Here is a 14,256-nt window from a genome sequence, read left to right as displayed (position 1 = left end):
TCCCTCAAAACATACAACCTGACCTGGATTTGGATGTCTGAGTTTTCCTTGCACTGGTCTGTCTACTGAACGTTGGTGTAATTATACAAGAATGGGAAAGTCATGAGGTGGGAGCAGTAAAAATTGGTTGTACAGATGCCAGTAGGATTTCACGCTGGGTGCCTGGGACTTAGAACTCTGCTTGGTAGCTTCATAAAAAATGAGCATAAGCGTTTCTTTTGGTCTGATCATGTGTTGTTTCTGTCTGTCTGGGTTTTATCCATATTGTCTTGGCAGAATTATTTCCCATTTAGAAAAGGGGATGCTGAAGCTTTTGGCTGAAAATGAACGGATTGCATCTTTTTCTCCCACCTTGCACGAGAGGCTCAGGCAGGCTTATGAAAGCAGCACAGCCAAGGTAAAAATTGGCAGACCTCAACTGATGTTGCTTCAAACCTTTGTGTTGTTGCTATTTTATTTGAAATGGCTTTGATGTTAAATCTCATTCCTTCTAGTTCGAGTACCTTGTCACGTTGTCTTTGTCAGGTGTGTAAAAGCTACTTTTTTTCCTTGTCAGCAGGTGAATTGCTAGGTCCAGTGGTTGTTAGCTGTGAATTGCTGCTGGCTAGCCTTGTGTTGTACTCCAGGCCCTGACCTCAACCAGCAGCTTTGACAGGGTCATGTTTTGCTTTTTCGATTCTCGTCTAACAAACATGGATCCCAGAAGAATGACTGGTTAAATGCAGTATCAGACTGCAGTTTGGGAGAAGGGGATTTGTTTCATATCTACAGATTCCTTTTAGGCAAATGAAGCTTCAGATGAGACAGTGCAGCTTGTGAAAATTGGTTTCCTGATCTAATCATCTTGGTTTGGGAACTAAAGATGGATGGTAGGAATGCCTTCCTTAGTGTATTTTGTATCTTGTTTCTTCCATCTTTTAAAAGTGGAAATTATTCTTGGCAAAGTACAGTGTACTTTTTGAGACTAGGGCATGTCAATAGCTGAGATTTTTAGTTAAACCTGTAAATAAAGGTCTTTTGTTACTTGAAGACATAGGCTTTTCAAATAGGACAAAGAAGAATAATACAAAAATTGCCAGCCACTATCCTGCGTTCTCTGGAGCCCTGTATTGAAGGTACTCTTTGGCTGCTTGCAGAGCATTCTTTCCACACTGTATCAGTACTGGTTGCAGTCTGTTCTGCAGAGTTTTCTTAGAGAGACAAGATGCTTCCACTCATACTGTTGAGTGATTCTGCCTTTGTAGCGTTATGTAGGTTGTAAAACCATTTGGGTTTACTAGCAGTTAGCAACTGGGAAATGGCTGATGTCTGAACAACTCAACTAGTGATACTTGGTTTCTTCATCGTGTCTTTTCCCTGCTTTTTCTAGGTCTCAGATTGTCAGATAAATTAAAGACTGACTATTAGTCTAATGCCTGCCTTTGTATTTTTAACAGGTGTCTCTCCTGCTGCCATGCTCTGTACAGTCTGTTTCTTTCCAGCCAGAAACTGACAATCGCTCTAACTTTCCCAGTGACAGAGCATTTCACATATTTAAGAAACAAAGGTAAGTTTCTTCTATTGTTATTGTATGGCTCACAGGATATAATCTTTCTGTAATTGTGAACAAAGGATATTAAGAATGTCTCATGTATGCTACATGCTGTAGAAAAATCTCAAGATTTTCACTCTAATTAAAAAAAAAAAAGTCTTTGTCCATATTGACTGCAGGAGCTAAATGCTTAATGTTTTTAGAGAACAGCAGCCTAATTCTTCAGGAGTTATTGAGACTTCTGGTAAATGCCAGTACAGTGTGTCACCCTACTGGATTGCTTCTGCATATAAATCTGGTATGCTTTTATTCTTCCTGCCACCTCCCTCCATGCTTGCAGCAACAGGGTGAGGGGAGAATGGCAAGTTGTCTTGGTCCTTTTTTTTCTCCTCATAGGTATTATTTCATGTGGCTTATTCTTTCCTGCCTCTCAGTCTTCAGTATGTCTGATAATGGGTGTTTTGGTCATTCCATCAGAGCTTGGGCATAACAAGCTTAAGCACTTGCTGTCAAAGACATGGAAAATGGAAACTCGCTGAAGTACCGCTAACATTAATGAGTTTTGCAAAGGTATCTGAATGCTTAGAGGCTTGAGTTATTTAATCTGAGGTAGATTCTTGCTGGGGAATTTAGGAGCGATTGAATATTCAGTTGTCGTTACTTCAAATTTTGAAGAGTAGGAATTCATACCTTCAAATATCTTGATTCACAGGGATATATTTTATGAACTGCTGCGTGAATGGGAGGATCACCATGAAAAAACTGGCTGGGACTTTGAAAGAGTTCTGGGCAACAAGATCAGGTAGGGGTCTTCTGCAACTTCAGCCGGGTCTTTAATGTAGCTGAATTGCTGGTGCAGTGTACTAGACTCGGCATCCTAAGTTGTCATCTCCTCTCTGGTCTTCTGTACTAATCTGCAGGGAGCTGTGCTTCTTGGAAGGTACTATCAATGTAATCTCGCTTCTAAATTTAAAAATATCAACTGTTATCTTAAAGAAACAAGCCATATCTGTCAAGGGCCTAATTTGATCAGTCTTGGTGTAGCTCTTTCCCTGTTCATAATTGCAGAAAGAGCCACTCTCATAACCAGCATGTTGTGATCTGAACATCGTCACTGTATATACCTGCATGTGCGTGTCGTGCTTCCAGCGCCCCACTCCTCTTAAGTGTGGAGAAGTTTGTTATATGTTCAGAAGCTCTTAGTTCTAATTATTTCAGGGGGGTTCTAGTGTTACATTGGCTCTGAAAACAAGACAACTGCGGCTCTTTCTATGGAAAGCAAACTTTTATTCGTGTATTGCTTTATCAAAATAGAGTATATATGAAGAAAGTATTACAGTTTGGAAAGCATTTTCCTTGAGGGTTTCTGTGTTAGTCTTAACCACCAGCCTACTCAGGTTACATGCATGAAGGTGACTGTTCGCCACAGGAGCAAAACAAGGCTGAGATTTAAACTGAGAATTTTTCCTTCTCCTTGGGCTTCAGAAGTACTGCTATTGCTGTTCTCTTACTTGCATATGTGTGAACTCTCAACTCACAGCTTGGCACAGGGGAGAGTGGGAGCTGAATGAGGTAATTTTCTTCCTAAATAACAGCATTATTGCAAGAAAGGAAGACAGTCTTTTTATCTCTAGAGCTGTGTTTGCTCTGCAGGTGCTCAGGGAGAATTTTTGTTTCCACAGTCAGCAGATGGGGCTCAGCGCTTGGGAAGTCTGGTTATGAAGATGTTGCTTTTTGCAGTGGCCTTTGGAGATGGCTTTCTTAAAAGCAGTTAGTTTATGCTTTTGATATAGTTTGAGGTTAGAACAAGCTTTTTTTATACTACAGAGATCCAGTCAGCATTTTGTGATACTTTCCTTCACAGGGCCATGATGGCTCACCTATCTGCAACCTGCAACCACAGCCATTTTGCCAGGCTCTTTCAGAAACAGCTTATCCAGGTAAACGACTTTTTTTTTTTTTTTTTTTTTCCTAATGAAGATGTATATCAAAGTTGATTTGATTCTTCCTTAGACTGAGAAAACAAACTGTGTCTTTCAAGTTTCTTTGATATTTTCCTATTGAAACTTGTTTTGGGAGAGCCGAGTTTTCAGTATGGGAATTTCTTTTTCCAGAAATATAAATCAGTGATAAATTACCGATGAACTCTGTGTAAATCAGGGATAAGGTACACTAGGCACATCATGAGCTGTAAGAATTCATTCTTCCTGGTTATTTACTTTGACCTTCTAATATCTAAAAATCATGACTGTTCAAAAATACTTAGGATGTATTTTTGACATGTATCAAACCGAGAGGTTCCTAGTTTTGTTCATTCGCAACATGAGTGTACTTACTACCTGCAAGGAGTGTCTGGTTCTTCCCTGTAACGCTGCAACAGCCTCTTTTTGTTACAGTATTGCTGTTGTAGTTTACAGGGTTTTTCTGGCCAGTTTCAAGCATCATATGACTTGACTGTAACTGAAGGAATGAAGAAAGAAAAGATGCTTCTGATTGGAGTATTGATATTCACTGGATTCTCTATAAATGGCTGGCTTATTGGTGGGTTCCTTTTGGACAGCAAAACAGATGCAAAACCCTGCCTTGAGTTTTAGCCCCCCTGCACTGCCAGAAAGTTGTAATCTGTTGGAATGTTGAAAATTCCTCTAGTGTCCAGTCTGAATTTACATCAGTGTCCTGTCGGTTATGTGTGTTCAAGGAGATTGTGGGAAAGAGGTGAGATGGGCTTTGTTGCATCACCAGGATTTAATTAGTCCTAGGTGCTGTATTTCTCCTTTGTATTTGTGCTGCCTTAATGAAGCCTGCAGGATTTCACAAGGGTAACCAAAGATTTAAACTGGTAACTAAGAGTCTTCGATAAATCCAATGTGTCTGACTAGAAAGTGATTTGCAGAATCTTGTGTGTATTATGATACTTATACAGAAAAGAACGTAGACTGAGGATTTGTGGCAAGGCCTGATAATTTAAAGGTTGGGAAGTGTAACAAGATTTTTTGGGGAGGGGAGGATGCTCAGTTTGGAATGAATCGACCTAGCAGTCACTTGATACACATAGTTAAATGTTGCTATTTAGTATGATCTCTCATTAAAACTATCCTGGCTGAGAAGTAGGAGCATGCAGTCTTTTTTTCCATTTACTCAGCATTGGTTAGGTTATATCTGGAGTACTGTGTCCAGTTTTAGGCTCACCAGTACAAGAAAGATACAGACTTACTGGAGCGAGTCCAGTGCAGGGCCACATGAATCATTAAGGGACTAGAGCACTTTTCATCTGAGGAGATGCTGGGAGAGCTGGAGAAGGCTCCACATTGTCTTAGCATTGTGTACAAATACCTGATGGGAGGGAGACAGATTATTTTCAGTAGTGCTCACTGACAAGACATCAGGTGGTGGACGCAAATGGAGAAAAGGGAAATTCCATCTGAACGCAAGAAGACACTTCTTTACTGTGGTGAAACACTGGAACAGGTTGCCCAGAGGGGTTGTGAAGTCCCCATCTGTGGAGGTATTCAAAAGCAAATCGGGCATGGTCCTGGATAACCTGGTGTAGCTGACCCTGACTGAAGAAGAGGGTTGGATTAGATGATCCAAGAGGTCCCTTCCAACCTAAACAGTTCTGCAATTCTGTGATTCTTTGAGTCTTGAGTAGCATCTCTGTGTTTGAGGGAGGGGGACATTAATTTTTTAACTTCAATGAACTTTGTGGAAACTCCACAAAAACCTAGTCTGGGAATGCATAGTGCAGTATCGTGGTCCTTGGAGACTGGGCTAAAGATCCTACTGGGTGGTGCATGAAGACCATGCAAGTGGTAGGTGTTCTTTCCACACATCCAAATGTAGCCTGCCAGATGTGCCTGAGGTAGATGTATAGCATTGGAATTCCATCTTTCAAGACTGTTTATGGCCAAGGTGGGTAGCATGTTTTGGCATGAGGAAAAGAGATCTTCTGTACATGGGCCACCTGAAAAGGCTGTGCTTGGATTACTCCTAAAACAAAGTCTTGTGAGGAGGGGAAAATATGCGGGGTAAGGAATGAAGTGCAACGATGTCTTATTACAAATTTTCCACCTCACTACTTTTTCTGTCTCCTGAAGATGTGTAAAGGTCCTGTTGGTGGTGGCGCAAGCTGGGGAGACACCCCAGACCAGGATGTCCTTAACATGCTGGGTTCAGACAATCTGAGCCGTCTGAAGAGGTTGCAGGAAAGATTTGTTGTCCCTCAGAGCATCAGAGGACCTTGTCCACCCCCTTCGTTCCCAGGGTGCCAGCAGTTCTTCAGGGACTTCATCCTCAGCGCAGGAAGGTTAGCTGCCTGTGGTTGCTGTCTCCTTGGTGAAATGTGTGGGCGAGTGGGCAACACCAGCACGTTGCTCTTGCAGCGGGGAGTTGTCCAGAGAGCTTGGGGCATGGTGTAACCTAGGCACAGCGTATCAGAAATGTTCCTAAGCTGTGTAATACCACACTTGGTGTTTTCAGCCAGCATGCATGGTCAGCATGTTAATGAGCAGGTTCTGTCTGGAACATAGAATGTGAATGTGTGCTACATGAGGCTAGACTATCTGGTAATCACTTTCTTTCTATAAAACCGTAATATCTTGTCACAGGCCGTCAGCATTTCCCAGTGCCAAGGCGCGCAGTGCTGCCTAGCAAGGGTGCTGGACTGGCCAAGTGTTCCATGTGTGGTGGTACATGAAGCTGAGGAGTTATGGGATGAAGCCAGGTTCATGGCTTTGTTTAATGAGTTGTTCACAATCCACAGCGTGGAGGAGTTGTGATCTATGGGAGATTTGAGTCTTCAGTTATTTTACATCTTCCTGCTTTGACAGATCCATATTATTGTCCTTATACTGGGACTTGCTAAACAGCATCTGTTTAAAGAAGTAGAGAGTAACATTGGAAAAGAAGTGGGTCAGCCAGTACTGGTCCTGTCCTGTGCTTTCTTGACTGTCAGTCTGTTACACTGGATGTCTGCTGATGCTTGATACAACTCATGAGACAAGCTTGAAATTTTGCAGTGTGTTAGTTGAGGTTTTACTGCTGTTTTCAGCCCAGTCTGACTCATCATCTTTTGCTGAAGTTACCAGTTCAATCAGCACCTGATGGATAGTCTGTGCCTGAAGATACTCGAACTGAATGGCCTTACTCTGGTGGAGCATGAGCACAGTGATGGGGAAGCAGATATGGATGAACAGGTAAGCTTGTTTTTTGCAAACCCATCTGGCAGGAAGTTCCCTGACCTGTTTCAGTGCCCAAAGAATTACCGGCTTGATTGAGTTGCCTGGAGCTTCCACTGCTGTATTTGCAGGATAAGAGCTTCTTCATTTGGTTTTGTCCTTATTCTGCAACTTGGCTATGGATGTCTGAGCCCCTTACCATGTACTTGTGTGCTTCAGGGTGCTTCATAGAACTGCTGTAAGAGATGATGGAGAATAGTTTGAAAAGTGAGAGCTTCTTTTTAGGTTGTTTGTACCCTGTGTTAGATGAATTATATAAGGGAGCCCAGATGTTGCACTCAGTTACAATAGCTCCTTGTTACTTTTCCATGTAGAAAGATTTTAATTAGAATGAATTTGTAGTCGTGCCTGTTCATATGTTTCTTCGCTCATCTATACCTATCAGAGGTGTCACAGTTTATAGTCTATTAGCAAAGTTGCAGCCAAATGTTAGTGAAGACTTGCAGAGCAGTAATGGTATAAAGGAGGCAACATGAGATTGGCTCTCTGTCCTCTCAGTGACTCCAGAGTTGTTAATATGAGGATGTGATTGAGCAGCTGCTTGTTTCAGAAAGCTCTTGAATTAATTTCTTCTCTCTGTAAGTGAAGCAGTAGAGGCAGAAGCAATTTAAAATGATTGGTAAGTATCTATTTTGGAAATTTATGTTTATTAAAAGCAGTGATGAAGCTATGTAGCCCTTTTACATGAAGGGAGTAGAAGTTCAGTGTAGGTAGTTGCTGTACAAGTTTAGAGTAGCATTGCCCCAGCTTGCGTTTCTTCATTTCAGGATGAAAAGAAGCGTTTCACCGTGGTCCTATTAAGCCTGCGACTCCTTGCCAAGTTCCTGGGGTTTCTTGTTTTCTTGCCATATCGCACTGTGGAGCAACCAACTAGAGACTTGCAAGACTCTGCAGTAGCGTTAAGAAACCAAGTAAGAAACGAGGCTCTTCTGAGAAATACAATGTGGCCTTTTGCTTGGCAGGCAGGTTTTCTAATCCAAGGAGGGGATTATGAATAGTTACACCCTTTCAAAGCAAGCCAGTGGTTCCTGGGATGATGTTACACTGTTCTGTGCCCCTACTGCACATTCTGGGGTTGGGAACAGAGGAAAGAAGAGCCTGTGTAAGCTAGAACGGAGGGAGCAATGCCCTGATGGTGAGGCACTCAGTCTTCTGTTATTTCTGCTACTCTGGGGCTGTCATACCAGAGCTCTGACCTAGCTAAGAAGACTTGTATTTATAGTGTAAAATCCAACTACCAGAAATTTTGTTGTTAGTTTTGCACCTATCTCCTAGCAGTGTGTCATGCTGAATGCAAGGAAGCAGGGGTTAGACCTTGACTCCACTCACACGTAGTCAGGCTTACAGCCTTCCTTTTGAAAGTTCCAGTGGGGCATCTGGTTACCATCAGTGTGGTGTTTACTTCTGCTCATGTGCAAAGAAGTGTTTTCATTAGCCGTAAAGTCACCACTTATTTGTACAGAAGATGAAATCCTAGAAAGAAAAGGTATAGATAAAGGTTTTTCTTCAAGTATCAAAAGGTAACTTCAAGCTGCTGCTTTAACTTCTGTTGTCCATTAAGACCCAGCCTGTACTGGATGTATTGAAGCTTCTGAGACAGTCTATTCGGGATCAGCGTTCTATCCTCACTATTCCTTGGATTGTGGAGTACCTTTCCCTTGTGGATCACATTGCTCCCTTCCTTGATTACTACAGGAAGGTATTTTGTCTCTTGCTGCAGGTATACAGGTAAGAGCCTGGGAAAGGATATTTGTTAAGAACTTTTCTGTGAAGGTTTGCTTGCTTAGGTGAGGTGCCTGGTGTTTGACAACGCATGCTGGCCCTAATTTGAGATTCTTATAAAAGAACCTTCATTTTTTTTTGTGCAAATCATGAGCACTTCTCATCTTATATAAAGCTGCAAAGGAAGCACACCATAAGATCAGAGATTAATATTTGATTTAAATATGGGCTTTTTCATTAAGTAAATAAAATTCTTTACATCCCCACTCATTCTGCATCTTCAGCTATGAATCTTAAACCTTGAATTGGAACCTTAAGTGTACATCTCCCATGTCTAAATAATGCTCTAGTTTTCTTTCCTATACACATGAGCAAAATTTGAAGCACGTTCCAGTGAGTTACTTAACACTGGCTTTTCCAGTATAAACTTAAAACAGCATGTTATTCAGATGCATTTATACAAAAAATAGAGCTTGCTCTCCACACCTTAGGCAGACAAGTAAGGAATGTGTACATGCTGACAAATAGTATAATTAGAGAGTGAGTGGTTTGGAACTTTTATTCCTTAATGAAAATTGAGCTACTGAAATCTAACACTCTCTTGCTGCTTTTGCTGCATGGCAGGTTAATGGTCCTTTCTGAAGATAAGGAGATGAGTTTCCTGAACAAGCTGCTGATCCTTGCAGTTCTGGGTTGGCTTTTTCAGGTAGTGTCTCTTGTGTGCACGCAGCTCTTCCCTGAAGAAAAAGCAGGGCACAGAACTCAGTAGAAAATAGTATTGAAATGAGTTAAAACACTGCAAAACAGAAGTTTGTTGTTTTGTTGAGTTTTTTTTACAGTAGTGTGGGTTTCAAAGAATCCTCTGTATTCTAACGGAGAATTATTTTCGTTTAGTGGAATTGTGTGAAGCAACATTTTTTTTCAGTAGGAATTCTAATCACTGCTGAAACACATTCTGCACTTACAACTCTGCATCCTTGTAAGCAAATTGACAGCTGATTCCTGTTAACACTGGAAGCTCTTGTCACAGAGGTTGAGTGCTGGCTGGCAGCCTTCAAATTACTGGGGATTTTTTTTGTCTGATAAAGGGATGGTGCATGGTGAACTTGTAAAATTCTTTTGTGCCTCCAGTTGGAAGCAAGGTAACTGCTTAGCAGGAGCCTGTTGGAAAGGTGAAAGATGCTGTATGGGGAGGGTGTGGAAGGTGGTTATGTTATCAAACCAAATCTTTCATTTTATAGAAAGGCTCTCCTTAGGGCAGAGAGGATCCTTAGTGCTAGAGTTTTTTTGTGGGTGTCAGGTTGGAGAGATTTTGCTGTCCTCTTTATCAGAAATGGTGTAAGTTACTGACTGCTGTTTGGGTTGTAACTGCTGGGGTTTCTGTTTCAGGTTCCATCAGTCCCTGAAGAGTTGTTTTTTACCACTGATGTCAGGCAGGAGGGATTGATGATGAATACTGTGACATCTGCTCAGGCTTTGGTGAGTTAGCACAGTATTGCATCCTCTGAATCTGTGAATGAGGGTGGACCTACCACAGCCTCAGGAGTTTAAGATTTTATCAGGAACTTGGCTGCAGTGCAGCTGCATTGAGCGTGTGTAGGCCAATGGACGTGATGCCCCAGTTTGTGCAAGTGCTTCAGTTGCATTGCATCCTGGGTTGTAAGCTGTGTGTGTTCCAGCTCTGGGGCTTTTGTCAGGCAGGAGCCATCTCACCTGCTGCAGTGGCTTGCAGAATAGGTGCTGTCTTCCTTCTCACTGATTATTGCAGTACAAGAACTGTAAGAACTGTAGCTCTTTGCAGAAATAAGTAATAGTAACGGTGAACTAAACAAATAGTAACATGGGACTGTAAGGGCAAGGTTGTTGTCTTTGGAGTCAGCTGCTTTCCAGTTGCATGATAAAGGGTAACTGAACTGAAAGTAGTATGAGCAAGCAGAAGAGGTGAGCTTATGGCATGTGTGAATTTCAGGTAACTACCAGACATGCAAGAGAATGCTCCTTGAAAAATGAGCGGTATGTTTGCCATGGTATATGTGTATCTGGTTCTAATTAGAACGTTCTGTTTTGCACTATCTCTTCAGCGGCAGAGATAAGATGCAGAGATCAACATTTCTGTATTTTCTTATTTCCAAATGAGTGCAGAGCACACTGCCTGCGTGGATGGGATCTGAAATTGCTTTTCCTGCCGTGCCTCTGGCTGCTCTGTGTAATACTGGGGTGACGTTACTCAACAGTGCCACGTTCCAGCGTGTGTGGGTGTGGACACCTGTGGAGGTGTAATGCATAGCAGATGTGCCTCATTTATTCTCCCCCATGGATAGGCTTCTCTTTTACGAGTAGCAGCTGTGGCCACAGTCCTGGTTGCCTTCTGTAACAGCTTTCAGCTGGGCTTCACAGTGATCAGAACCAAAGGCTGAGCTAGCCTAACTAAATGTAGAGCAGCTCACTGTGTGCTACAGGGCTGGAGCGAATACTTGGGCTGCGAAGTTCATAATTTTACTGTGGATTTGGAATCCAATTATTTTTATTGTTTTCATGGAAAGGCTGTTCTGAAAACCTGCCTGTGACCACACGTATGGGATTTCTGACTTGCTGAAGACTGTTTCTTTCCTGCTGTGTCCTTTCAGCATTTCCTTCCTTTTCTCACTAGGACTCTGTACCCTTGGTGGATCAGCAGTTACTTTATACCTGCTGTCCCTATCTTGGTGAGTATTTTATTTGTATTTGCTATATACATAAAATATATTAGTGTATATTTGGATTTTTAATTTTTTATTTATATTTGTCCTTTGGTACTGTGATTCCTCGGATAATCTTTCTTACCCTTGCTCACAACTTCAGGTCTCATTTGTGTAGGAGTCAACCTTGATAAAAAGCTGTTTGCAGACGCTCATGCAGCTGTGAATAGTATCTGGTGAAGCTGGGGGAGGGAGGCTGCACAGTCAGGATAGTTGATCTGCAAAGCTTGAATACAGAGGGATGGGAGAACTCATCGTTCACAGACTGGAAGGAAGCATTATAAGGAGTAAATGTTCAACTTTTCCATCCTAGGTAGGGAGAGGTGTTTGTATTGTGAGGAATGCCTTCAGCCTTGAGCATATTTCTGCCTCCAGGCAGAGGGGAAGAATCCTTTTGTGCCCTGTGCTTTATCAGGTGGTTTATTGAGATATTTTTTTCCTGGGATCTGAATGCCATTGCTGTAATCCCTCTCTGCAGACAACAGAGTCCCAGACAGTGGGATGGTGCTCTGCTGCTTGGGACTTAGCTGCTAGGAAAACTGTCTGTTAAGCCTGCATCACGAAAGCTTCCAGGGATGAAGCATGTCTTCAGGCTTTTCCCTTGGTATTTTCTCCTGACCCTGTTGGAACTTTGTGTAACTCTGCTTGCCTTGTCCTTGTAAACTGTATGGTTCCCACTTGCCATGCTAAAAAGGGATGCACAGAAATGACTGCTCCCTGATGCTTCTGAACAAGTCCCGTGTGCCAGGGAGCTTTTTGGAAGCCTCTGCCTTTTTATCATCAGAGCCTTGCCTGCCTTGCTACACCCTGCCAGTTAAATGGGTGGGATGGTCCTCTGCTTTTCTGGACCTTCAGCTTCCTCAGAACCGGAGAGAATCTGCTCTGGGAACAGGACTGACAATGTGAAAGTCTCTCTCTTGAGTTTTGATTTGTTCCCTTGCTTATGGGGACGGTGACTGTTTTTGCATGTTTTTCTGTACAGGTGAGCTGCGGAAACTACTTGCCTCTTTTGTGGCTGGTAGTGGAGCAAAAAATGGTGGATTTATACGGAAAATCACTCCCACAGCTGCAGAGTCCTTGGCACCCAAGGCTTCTGTCACACAGCGGAAGCTGCAGGTATTGGAATTAGGGAGTCGCAAGGGGAAGCAGGGCAGGAGAAGTTGTGTGAGGGTAGGGTACACAGTGGTATTCTAATGTCAGGGAAAGAAAAGAATGGGCCTAGGCAGCAGGGAACATTGTGTTTTAAGGGTTGGGTATCCTTATTCCTCATGCTTCTGTTATGTCATAGGGATACCATGTGGGTGTTGAAATACAGATAATTTAAGTAAACATTTTTGTAAATGAAACAACCAGCCTATTTCTCTGTCTGCCTCCTCTTCAAGGTAAAATGCTGATATGTTTCTCAGACTGTGTTTTGGTTAGATTGTAGCCATGCTTTCCACTGAAAGAACAACTGTGTAGGAGCCTACAGGATTACCAGCCTATAATTAAAAGAGAGGATCCTTTATTTCCAAAAACAAACCCTGTGTGGTGACTCAACATTAGTAGATGCTGTCAGAACTCTCCCATTCCTCCCTCCACGGGGCATTTGCTTTTGTAGCTTCCTAAACTCTGATGATGAGCTTTGGGTTAATGGTTAAAATGAAATAGGGAGCAAATGTCTTACAGGGCTGCTGAATGCTACGGCAGCAGAAAGTTCTAGTGCAGGCAAATTGTGTGCTTTTTAGCACAATTCCAGGTGATAGTTCTGTCTGTCCCTGTGTTGAGGAGAGGAGGATCTGGGTGGAGTGCTCTAATCAATTGTACTTTTCAACAGGTGGAGTTGGAACAGGCCTTCTTCCACAACCAGCCTCCCTCCCTACGGAGAACAGTTGAATTTGTGGCAGAGAGGGTGGGATCCAACTGTGTTAAGCACATCAAGTAAGTGCTGGTGATGCATTCTCTGACTTAAGAAGTAACTTTACACTAATGAGGCAAAGAGTTGATCCTTTAAAAATTGTGTGTGTGGGGGGGGGGGGGAGAAAGCTTGCCTCAGTATGCTGTACAACAGCACACAAGGCTATAGAAGTCAATGACAGTGGGGGTCCAGCAACATCTGATTGCCATCATAGAGGGGAATTTATGAAGGGATACAGAGAAGAGGGTTGTATGACTGTGGGGCGCTCGGCATGTGTACATAGTGCAGCATTTTGAGACTTTATATCCCTTTCAGAACATACTTGCTAATGATAGGAAAATCTCAGGTGAGAGGACCTCTGGAAGTCATCTGATCCAAACTCCTGCTCAAAGCAGGGCCAGCTTTCAAGTTGGATCGGGTTGCTTGACTCATTTTCCAGTTGAGTTGTGAAAGTCTCTAAGGTTGAGGATTCAGCAGCCTCTTAGTGCCATGTTCCAATGCTTTATTTTCCCAGGCTTTACGAGAAACGCTTCCCTATACCCCGTCAGAATTTCCCTTGTTCCAGCATATGCATGTTGCCTGTCAACCTCTAGCTGCACACTTCCCGGAAGAGTCTTGTTCTGTCTTCTCTGTAACCCTTCCTTCTCCCTTTACCTTCTCTTTTTCACCTTCTCTTCATCTCCAGGCTAAGCGAAACCGGCTCCCTCAGTCTCCTTGTAGGTCGTGTGCTCCGGTATCCCAGCTATCTTAATGATTTATTTTATTTTCTCCTGCAGTCACTCAAATTGTCAATGGTTTTCTAGAACTGGGGTCCCAAAGCTGGACCCAGTACTCCAGGTGCAGCCTCACGGTGGTGCGGGAAGCGATGACTTCCCTTCATGTGCTGGCTGCACTGTTGCTAACGGCAGCCCGGGATAAGCTTGGCTTTCTTTGGACACTCTGGACTCACTTAGCCTGTCTACTGGGAGCCAACCCTGTGTCCTTTTCCGCAGAGCTGCTCCCTGGCAGGTACAGGGGCAGTCGCCACCCCACTGTCAGCCCATTTCTCTGCCTTGTTTCAGTCCTTCTGACAGGCAGCCCTGCCCTCCAGCGTGTCACTCATGAGCTTGCTGAGAGTTTGCACTGTCCCACTGT

General features: G+C 43.0%; 1 protein-coding gene across 2 annotated transcripts in view; it reads left to right on the top strand.

Moving 5' to 3' along the window:
• The window catches only part of CDAN1 (codanin 1), a 33,498-nt gene that overhangs the window by 9,561 nt on the left and 9,681 nt on the right, over positions 1 to 14,256 (top strand). For both annotated transcript variants that reach the window (XM_042790847.1, XM_042790848.1), the window contains 13 exons: positions 277 to 397; positions 1,437 to 1,546; positions 2,244 to 2,333; positions 3,396 to 3,471; positions 5,626 to 5,834; positions 6,609 to 6,723; positions 7,533 to 7,676; positions 8,327 to 8,493; positions 9,112 to 9,193; positions 9,877 to 9,966; positions 11,138 to 11,192; positions 12,208 to 12,341; positions 13,042 to 13,145. In XM_042790847.1, the coding sequence (XP_042646781.1) occupies positions 277 to 397; positions 1,437 to 1,546; positions 2,244 to 2,333; positions 3,396 to 3,471; positions 5,626 to 5,834; positions 6,609 to 6,723; positions 7,533 to 7,676; positions 8,327 to 8,493; positions 9,112 to 9,193; positions 9,877 to 9,966; positions 11,138 to 11,192; positions 12,208 to 12,341; positions 13,042 to 13,145 (1,497 nt within the window). The remainder of the gene's footprint in view (positions 1 to 276; positions 398 to 1,436; positions 1,547 to 2,243; positions 2,334 to 3,395; positions 3,472 to 5,625; positions 5,835 to 6,608; positions 6,724 to 7,532; positions 7,677 to 8,326; positions 8,494 to 9,111; positions 9,194 to 9,876; positions 9,967 to 11,137; positions 11,193 to 12,207; positions 12,342 to 13,041; positions 13,146 to 14,256) is intronic.

The sequence above is a fragment of the Tyto alba genome, unplaced genomic scaffold (genome assembly GCF_018691265.1).
Source record: "Tyto alba isolate M040663 unplaced genomic scaffold, T.alba_DEE_v4.0 Super-Scaffold_18, whole genome shotgun sequence".
In the NCBI taxonomy this organism is placed as follows: Eukaryota; Metazoa; Chordata; class Aves; order Strigiformes; family Tytonidae; genus Tyto; species Tyto alba.
The sequence above is the reverse complement of the archived record's forward strand: the minus strand, read 5'-3'. Positions and strand labels throughout refer to the sequence as shown.